The 9,695-nt window shown below is 49.0% G+C and overlaps 2 protein-coding genes across 3 annotated transcripts in view; both read left to right on the top strand.

The window, feature by feature from the left end:
* The first annotated feature begins 3,836 nt into the window (after nucleotides 1-3,836).
* On the top strand, nucleotides 3,837-7,077 carry LOC146613859 (protocadherin-8-like). Its single transcript, XM_085378584.1, has 3 exons — nucleotides 3,837-6,284; nucleotides 6,393-6,606; nucleotides 6,725-7,077. The coding sequence occupies exons 1-3, from the start codon at nucleotides 3,837-3,839 to the stop codon at nucleotides 7,075-7,077; spliced, it is 3,015 nt and encodes a 1,004-aa protein (XP_085234710.1).
* A 1,831-nt stretch (nucleotides 7,078-8,908) lies between these two features.
* The window catches only part of LOC146613858 (leukocyte cell-derived chemotaxin 1-like), a 7,808-nt gene continuing 7,021 nt past the window's right edge, over nucleotides 8,909-9,695 (top strand). For both annotated transcript variants that reach the window (XM_085378447.1, XM_085378448.1), the window contains exons 1-2: nucleotides 8,909-8,980; nucleotides 9,470-9,610. In XM_085378447.1, coding sequence (XP_085234573.1) covers nucleotides 8,909-8,980; nucleotides 9,470-9,610 — 213 coding nt within the window. The remainder of the gene's footprint in view (nucleotides 8,981-9,469; nucleotides 9,611-9,695) is intronic.

The raw sequence follows: 9,695 nt of genomic DNA, 5'->3' as shown, positions 1-9,695 counted from the left end.
CTCTTCTGGGCTTACCATCACAACAGGCACCAGCCACCTTGCACCCGGAGCTCCTTGCAGCAGCCTCAGCCATGGAGGTGCAGACCATTGTCCATTCTAACTCAGTGTCCCATTCCTCAAACTGGGAGTTGAAGATCTCCTGAACTGGGGCCGCCCCAGTCCACCCTCACTATATCTTTAGGTGTGCCAGGAATATCCAGCCAGCCCGTTCTCATCCAGCATGCTCCCCCACCACCTCATCCAACCCACCACAATGTAGTGATCAGCTGATAGCTCAGCTCCTCTCTTCCGCCAGGTTTCCAGAACATACAGCTGCACATACCCAAACTATTTATTGAGGTCAAACACACTAACACAGGCTCCCTCCCCAATATCCCCCGAGGTAACATTCAATGTCCTGCTCGTCAGCCTTGATAACCCTGATCGCCACCAAACACACAATAATGCCATGAAAGCAAATTTTAAAAACTATGCAAACATGGCCACTAACTTTCCATTCTGAAAGCCTTTGTGGGATATGATCTTTCAAGAAATGCAGACTAAACTGTTGTTGTTTGTATTTACTTACACAGCATGTCTTGTAGAATTTACTGGAGTCAACACCAAGTACTGCTGGAATTCCTTTGAGGACAGCAGCATAGTGCAGTCATATTTCAAGTCTACATGTCCTATGTGTTATGCATAAATGTACATGAGGGAGTTATCGCTGTTCGAAAACCCACAGAAGTTCTTTTAATAAGTTCTCGAGCATCCCTGTGTTCCCTGCAACTAACAGAGGAAAATATGGGAATCTTATCTGAATGTCCCACATGTGCTCTGTGTAATGCTGCAGTGTAAGCGTGACATAACCAAACTGGAACATCTTCATAAAGGGCTCCTTATCACGTGACAAACCTAAACTCATATACTGGCATTCTTATTACTTCCTCAACATAATATTCTTATCAGTGAAGATGTTACCTATTCCACCGTAACTACAAAATAAAACAAAAAGGATTGTCCTACAACAAAAATAGACTCATATGATCTTGATAGTGTCATTAATGGGAAAGTTTACTAGATGGCATAAATGTCCTCTTCATAATGTTTTTATGTAACTTCAAAGTAACATAGCTGCAATGCCTTCTTAAAATTGCATAGGGAACTAATAGGGAAGTAATTTGCAAAACGTCCCTAATGTTCTGTGAAGGTTCAGGATGTTTGTCATCTATAAAGAACCTTTACAATATAGAAACTGGAACAATATGAGTTATAAAGCTTTGAATAAAACCTTTTTATGGTCGTTAGAAAGGTTGATTATGCACTTATTACACAAAAAAGTGAATGCCTAATTTTGTCCAGACCTTTTATAGAGTCTGATCTGTCCCAGAGGGTTCATGCAGTCAAAGGAATTTAGCACATCCTGGGTGTTGTTGGTGCCTGATTGGAAAGTGTTACCAATATTTCTGTAACAGCCATGTAGCTTTGCAGTAATTCATCAATCACAGAGTGATGTGCGCTTATCTTTTAGGACAGGCCTGACTGTGTCTAACTCTGCAAGCTGCTTGACTGGATGTTGTCCATTCAGGTGTCTTCTATTTGACTTTCTGTGGCAGATGGGTTCTTTATAGAACATGCCAAGTGATATTAGCTTCCACTGCAAGGCAAGTGTTGCCACTGAAAAGGCGTGAGGGGGAGAGGAGGAGGAGGAGGAGGGTGAATGAGGAGAAAAGAGAGCGAGAGAGAGGGAAAGTGAGTCCAGTGGGCGAGAATGAGAAAATCCCCTTAAAGATCCGTGACGGGGCCCGGTCCCACTCTCTAAATGTATTTTAATAGAAGGGACCCTGATGTCCAGGGCAATTCATCTCCCATCTCCATGTAATGAAAGGAGTCGTGGGGAAAGGGGGGTGGAGGGGAGGGTACAAAGGCTACATGTGGCTTTGCCTCATTATGCTGCAGTTAGGCGAGGGCTGTGTGGAGGTTGCAGGGGGTTAGGGTCCCCACAACCGGCTCAGGGGGCCACAATACCGGCATGGACGCCTGCAAAAGGGAGGCCCTGCCATGCCATTATCCCACCGCTACTAACAAGGGCTTCATGGACCTTTGATATAATCTCACTATTGAAATCCTGATAAATCCCCCCCCCCCCCCCCCCCCCCCCCCGCGTTTACAGCCAAATCCCATTTGTAACGGGTGTGTGTGTGTGTGTGTGTGTGTGTGTGTGTGTCGTCCTCACCTGCGCCTCTCTGTTCTGGCAGCCGAGGCCAAAGAGAGTCGTATATTAAATCGGGACGTTACACTGGCTTTAATTAAAAAAAAATCCCCCGCTCTCTCGTACAAGACATCTCGTGAGAAGATCCGAGCTGAGACAGATTTAGAATAAAAATCGATGCTTCAGTGGATATAGTCCGTTTCCCGCCTCAGATATGATCTGATAGGAAAACAATTACTGGATTACAACACACAGGGGGGATGAGTGAACATAGGGCAGAGGAAATTTAAGGAATTTATTAACCCTGGAACACTATCGCTATAAATAGTAACACGATCACTAATGCCGGGTGATTTTTACCCGATATAATATAAGCAATGAAAAGTAATCAAATATATCAAAATATGACAACACATGACAAATTAGAGTGGTCGTCTTTTACTTTCAACTGTGCCATGTCTAACAAAATGAAAAATAAAACTCCTAAAACAAAATAATGACTCTGGAAAGCTGGTCTTTGGTCCACCCATTCCTGGGACATTTGAGACTTCCCTGGTGACGGCACAGGCTCCTCGACACGCAAACAGCTGCAGGAGAGAGAAATGATGTAAATGTATTTTCTCGGGTGTAAATCACCCAGCGATAGTGTTCTAGGGTTAATGAGAATTTTTTTTAAAAAAAGAGCCCAAAAAAGGAAAAAAACCGAGTCTCTTACTTCCAGTTAAGCCACATTTCTTTTTGAGTCATTCGGCACGCTGAGCTGTGTCAGCATAATGAGTCTATCAAAAGTAAACTACGTGAAATCCTCTCTATCCATCTGAGCCCCTCAGTGCCAACACAGAACAAACGGTGTCATGTTTCCTGCATGTGTTAAGTTATTGTACTGTATCAGAGATGGAGAGGTCACTGGGGCAGTTCCCCCTCCCCACCACCACCACCAGTGGCTGCTTCCACACTGACACAGGACACGCGTGCCTGATGATCCGAGCAAACAGCGTTTGAACATAAATCTGTTCATACTGAAATAAGGCTTGTAGAGGTAAAGCATCCCGAGCAGACACTCCTATTCAAATGCTTTGTCCTCTAGCTCAGGGACACTGCGCATCTCCGTGGCCCCCCTCCCCGCGTGTCGGTGCGCAGACTCATTTAACAGCCCCAGGAATATAAACAAGCAAAGGAAACTATAGCAGTATTAAATCAAGCCCCGCGTTTAGCCCACATATTGGGAGCCAAGTTTCTCCGCACAGTCCAGGAATCTCTAAACAGGGTATAGAGGTCTTTCTGAAGTCCCCCCCCCTCTCTTTTCCCCCTCTATCTCAAAGCCCGGATTGGTCACAGTGAGGCTCATTTGCATGCCTCGCCGTATAAACCCTCCTGCAGACACTGCAGCCCTCTTGCGCTGAGAGAGCAGCACACCTCCAGTCGAGAGAGAGAGCGGAGCGCATCCAGAGTGCGCATTGAAAGACATATGGAATATTTATTGTGGGCTTTATCTGAACAAAAAACAACCCCGGAGAGTTGATTAGAGGGCGGGAAGAACTCTTGTTTTTGTTTTTTTCTCAGGTGCGTTTGGTTTAAACTTTGAATTGGACTGAGTGAGGACGCTCTGCTGAATTTCAGAATATTTAGGAGAGAAGGTGCGAAGATGGGAGAAACAGGGTGGAACGGGCTGTTGGTGCTAGTGTGCGCCTCTCTGATAAGCCTGGCTGCTGTCACGCACGGAAAGACGGTGAAATATCAGACATTTGAGGAAGACGCACCGGGGACGGTGATTGGAAACTTAGCCAAGGACACTTCCTCCTCTGCCTCTTCTTCCAGGAACAGTTTCAGGATGATGAAACAGTTCAACTCGTCTTTCATCCGTCTGAGAGAGAGCGACGGGCAGCTGACCATCGGAGAGAGGATAGACAGAGAACGGATCTGCAAACACACCCTGCACTGCCTCATCGCTTTCGACGTGGTCAGCTTCTCCAAAGAGCAGTTCAAGCTCATTCACGTTGAGGTGGAGGTCAAGGACATCAACGACAACTCTCCCGAGTTTCCCCGGAAAGAGTCGAGTCTGGAGATCTCCGAGAACACAGCGGTGGGCACCCGGATCCCCCTGGACTTTGCCGTGGATGAGGATGTTGGGACAAATTACATCCAAAGCTACCAGATCTCTGTTAACAGCCACTTTTCGATCGACGTGCTCAGCAGGGCCGACGGGGTTAAATATGCGGAGCTGGTGCTCATGAAGGAGCTGGACCGGGAGACGCAAGCTTCTTACGCGCTGGAGCTGGTCGCCATGGACGGCGGCAACCCGTCCCGCAGCGGAACGACGCGCATAAACATCAAGGTGAAAGACTACAACGACAACAGCCCGGTGTTCGACAGGAGCAGCTTCTCCGTGGACCTGCCCGAGGACGCGCCTGTGGGCACCCTCTTGCTGGACTTGAACGCCGAGGACCCGGACGAAGGGCTGAATGGTGAGGTGGTGTACGGGTTCGGTCACCAGGTGCCCCCGGAAATACGACAACTCTTCAGAGTGGACAGAAAAAGCGGGCGGCTCACTCTGGAGAGCCCGGTTGACTTTGAAAGTAAGACCACGTACGAGTTTGACGTCCAGGCCACTGACCTGGGTCCGAACCCGAGCCCGGCCATCTGTAAAATTGTCGTGCAGGTGCAGGACGTTAACGACAACGCGCCGGAGATCTCAATCACCCCGATGACGTCCATCACGGCGGGAATAGCGTACATAACTGAGGCGGCAGCCAGAGAGAGTTTCGTGGCTCTGGTCAGCACCTCGGACAGAGACTCGGGCGCTAACGGGCAGGTGCACTGCACGCTGTACGGACACGATCACTTCCGACTGCAGCAGGCGTACGAGGACAGCTTCATGATTGTGAGCACCAGCCCACTGGACCGTGAGAAAATCCCCGAGTATAACCTCACAGTGGTGGCGGAGGATTTGGGCTCCCCTCCCTTCAGGACCATCACTCAGTACACCATCAGACTGACGGATGAGAACGACAACGCGCCGGTGTTCAGCAAGCCTGTGTACGAAGTGTCGGTCGTGGAGAACAACGCGCCCGGCGCGTACATCACCACAGTAGTGGCGCGGGACGTCGACATGGGGTCAAACGGGAAGGTCACTTATAAACTGGCGGACACTTATTTCATGGGCTCCCCCATTTCCACCTTTGTGTCTCTAGACCCTGCCAGCGGTTCGCTTTACGCGCTCCGGAGCTTCAACTATGAAGTTATGAAGCAGCTGGAGCTCCGAATCACGGCCAGCGACGCCGGCTCCCCGCCGCTGTCCGGCAGCGCGAGCGTGTACGTTAGGATAGTGGACCAGAACGATAACGCGCCGTATATCACTCAGCCGGCGCTCAACAACGGCTCCGCTGAAGTCCTCCTGCCCCGGGACTCACCGAGCGGCTACGTCATTACCCGCGTGGAGGCTCGGGACGCAGACGAGGGCGTGAACGCGGAGCTGTCCTACGGACTGGCCACCGGCGAGCCCTCTGTGTTCTCCGTTAACAAAGCCACAGGGGAGATCTACCTGAACCAGGTGCTGAGCCAAAACGTGGACGAAACCCTGAGCGTGACCGTCACGGTGAGTGACAACGGGAGGCCCGCACTCACCTCCACAGCCACGCTCCACTTCCTCATCATCGCGGGCTCCCCGCCGAGCGACAGAACCGTGTACCAGCCAGGCGGCGGGGAGGAGGTGCACGCGCAGTGGGACCTGTCGGTGGTGATTATCGTTGTCCTCGCGGGGAGCTGCACTCTCCTGCTGCTCGCCATCATCCTCATCGCCACCACCTGCAACCGGCGTAAGCGGGACAAGAGCGGAGATGACAGCGACTCGTACGGGGAGAAGGGCGCTCTGGAGCGGGGTAGGAGCCACGTGGTGGACAACCCGCTCCTGCCTCTCCACGGAGCAGGGGGAGAGGCGGGTTTTGACGGACAGTCGTACAGTGGCCAGCCAGGGGCGTTCACCTCGGCTCACCCTGGGGGCAGCGACATGTGCTCGGCCTCGGAGGACGGCAGTGAAGTGCCCTGCGTGTATGACTCAGACAACAACAGCAAGCTCCGGGGGAATAAACACGAGGTGAGATGCACCTTTGGGACAAGCGTGCTGGGGGAGGGTGGGGAGGAGGAGGTTGCACACAACAAGCAGGCACTAACCTCTGTTTTTCTATCCCCCCCTCTCCTGCAGGGCTACTCTACTCTACCCGGGTATGGGAATGGCAAAGAGGCGGTGAGGCCCATCACCATCTGGAAGGGCAACTCTTACACCACCATCTCTGCCAGGGACCCAGCCTTCAGTGGCAAAGACAGTGGCAAAGGGGACAGTGACTTCAATGACAGTGACAGTGATGTGAGTGGAGACACTGGCCTGAAGAAAGAAGGGGCAGCAGTTCCTCCCATGGGTGGCCAAAATGGTAAGAGCAACAAAATTAACTCAAGCTCAAATTATCAGCAAATGAGATGTGAGCTAGGTGGTGTGCACCTAATCTAACCCCACCTTCTTACCCTCCTCTCTTCCAGCTCTGTGGGCTTGCACCAATGAGTGTAAAGTCCTGGGTCACTCAGATCGCTGCTGGAGCCCCTCAGCAGTGAGAGCCAACGCAGCCCCATCTCCGGCCCCGACCCTCTCTTCCTTTAGCAGTCTCTCCAAAACGGCCTCTCTGCCCCGGGATCCTCACCGCAGGGACAACTACTACCAGGCCCACATCCCCAAAACTGTGGGTCTGCAGAGCGTGTACGAGAAGGTGCTGCATAGGGAGTACGACTATGTTCTGGTCACTCCACCCAGACCTGTGAGGGTGCAAGAGATCAGCGATATAAGCATCCCCGTTTACACCCCGACCCCAACACACTGTCCCAACAATGATGACTAAAATAGACACACACAGCCCTAAGCTCACTTGCAAGGAACTGTATAGTGTGTTCAGACTTTTAATTTATGATTAACTGACAATGAGAACAATGTAACTATTTGCTGTGGAGAGTGCGCACACGTTGATGTCCCAAAATTTCATTTGTTTTAATGTAAAAGCCACCTTTGAAGTCCATCCAATCACTTTGTGACAACTTGCTGGACTGGATGTGTATAATATGCAAGATTTGTACATTGAGAGATTTTTATTTTTATAATGAAAGTATAATGAAGCAAAAGATGTGTACATATGAATTGTAATTATCAATCTTTATGCATGCTTGCTATTTAAAACGAAATGCCCCCAATATCTGGTTTCATGGAGGGCTGGTGACCAATAATGTATCAAGTTGACAACCACATAAGGAAACGGACTTGAATGCAATAATTAAATAACTGTAAAGTCTTTTTTATCATCACAATACGCTGAAAGGAAATAAACTTTAAATTGTTCTGAAAAGTGTGAGTTGATTGGTAATGAGGGCAAGCAGGATCATTGTTTTTTGGTGGGGGGAAGCGTTGGGTTTTGTGTTTTTTGCAGGAGCATCAGTCTTGTAAGAACCAACAGGTGTCGCTGTTATTGCGGTAGTGAGCCTCTGTCCTTGCAGCCCGCTGAAGAAGGTCAGTTAAGTTTTTCCCCCCTCTGTGAATACGATTTTCGCTGGTGAGATGCCAGAACAGAAGCCAAGGTTTTTTTTTTTTCTTTTTGAGCAAATCACTCTCATGCGTATCGAGCAAAGACCTCCATCGTTAGTCTGTGCACTCTTTCAGGCACTTAATAACTACATTTATTTTCACGGGACCTGCATGCTGATAGCACACATGAATTAAAGATATGTTCAGGTTTCCTTTATATAAATCATTAAAACCTGGAGAGCGCGCTTATGTGTGAGGCTCATACTGACAAGGGCTACGCGTAAAAGCGCGTCTGCTGTTTGTCTTCTGAGCTTCCATACATCAGAGGAGCCTAAGAATAAGTTTGACGGTGCACACAGGAATCCAAGAGCACCTGTGCTTTTTCCTTTCTTTTCTTTTTTTGTCAAAGTACATGAAGTCCTTGTGGGGGAAAGCTTTCCTGTTATCCTGTCACGATGTTTTTTGTCGATCTGCCAAATGAGCACCGTGCGCCCCTTACGTAATCCCATCATTATCATTCATGGATTCGGGGCTTTTTTTTTTTTTTTTCTTTTTTTTCTTTTTTAATAACAGCAACCACAGCCCTGGACGCAGACAGGGGAAAATGCGGTGGGAATCTGTCCAACAAGCTGCTGCCTTTGCACAGTGCCATGTAAATACACCGTCTCCAGGGTGGGAAAGAAAAAAAAATCCATGCGACATTCCGCCAGAGTCACCTTTGACCCCGAAACAGTCTGTAGAGCTTTGAAAAGCAGCGAGAGGGAGGAGGGTACGGTGATACGGGGAGACAACCCTATGCTTCCCTCGTCCTGCTGAATAGATTTCACGGTCTGAGGTTGTCACAAAGTTATATCAAACTCATGCAAGTTGCATGAGCAGCCTATACGAACTTCAAAGAGGGGGGGTGGGGGGAATCATTAATTTTTTATTTTTTTTGACAGAAGGTATAAAACAACTGGCTCATAAGAGGTTACTGCATGTGATGGTCATCAGCTGGAAGTTTTAGTTTTATCTGTAAAGTCAGGAAACCTTCAGCACGACAGCAACAGAAAAGAGTGCCTGCGTGACTGAGGAGTGTCTATCCTCCCCCTCCCCTGAGAGAGAGAGGAGAGAGAGAGAGAGTGGACTGGGGTCTCCTCAGGTGTTTGGCTTCAGTCATGGCTGAGAACTCAGAGAAAGTACCGATTGCCTTGGCGGGACCAGAGGACCTGCATCAGTTCATGCCTCCGGTGAGTTGTACAGTCCAGTCCGCCACTCTGCTCCATGATGCAGGCTGTCTTACGTGTGTTTGTGTGTGTACGGGTTCTTACTATGTTGGTGGGGACCAAAATCTGAAATCTATTATACTGGTGGGGACCAACAGCTGTGGTGGGGACGAAAATCCAGGTTTTCATGGGGTTGAAGGCATTTTTCACACTCAAAATGTGGTTTAAGTGTCAGGGTTACGATTAGGTTATGTTTAGGTTTAGGGTTAGGGTTAGGCATTCATTTTTAATGGTTAGGATTAGGGCAAGCAGCTAGGGAAAGCATTATGTCAATGGGATGTCCCCACAAACATAGCAAACCAGACATGTGTGTGTGTGTTCAAGACCAAAAGCTGGATAGATAACTTTGAATCCCATAACTGCTGCATAGCCGTAACACTGTGTTATCAAGAGTTAGCTGTGCTGTTGTACCATGCTCTCATTTTTAGAGGGTTGCTTGTTTTTTCACCTTAGGCGTACTCCGCCTTGGCGGTCAAACCCGCTGCCACCGGCCGCCTACTGAAGGCCGGGGTCGCGGTGCTCATAACCGGAGCCCTCCTGCTTCTGCTGGGAGCCGTCGGAGCCTTCTACTTCTGGAACAACAATGAAAACCATGTAAGAGTGATACTTCACTGCTGTTATATATATAACAGCTGTTATATATATATATATATATAACAGCTGTTATATATATATATAT

Source organism: Diplotaxodon limnothrissa, linkage group LG18, assembly GCF_057381915.1.
Source record: "Diplotaxodon limnothrissa isolate DT_005_m linkage group LG18, D_limnothrissa_male_GT1.1, whole genome shotgun sequence".
In the NCBI taxonomy this organism is placed as follows: Eukaryota; Metazoa; Chordata; class Actinopteri; order Cichliformes; family Cichlidae; genus Diplotaxodon; species Diplotaxodon limnothrissa.
This window is presented reverse-complemented; position numbering and strand designations above follow the sequence as displayed.

Coding starts and splice junctions, on each gene's coding strand:
- LOC146613859 (XM_085378584.1), top strand. CDS start 3,837: ATGGGAGAAACAGGGTGGAACGGGCTGTTGGTGCTAGTGTGCGCCTCT. Junction 6,285..6,392: donor TCCGGGGGAATAAACACGAG/GTGAGATGCACC, acceptor CCTCTCCTGCAG/GGCTACTCTACTCTACCCGG. Junction 6,607..6,724: donor GGCAGCAGTTCCTCCCATGG/GTGGCCAAAATG, acceptor CCTCTCTTCCAG/CTCTGTGGGCTTGCACCAAT.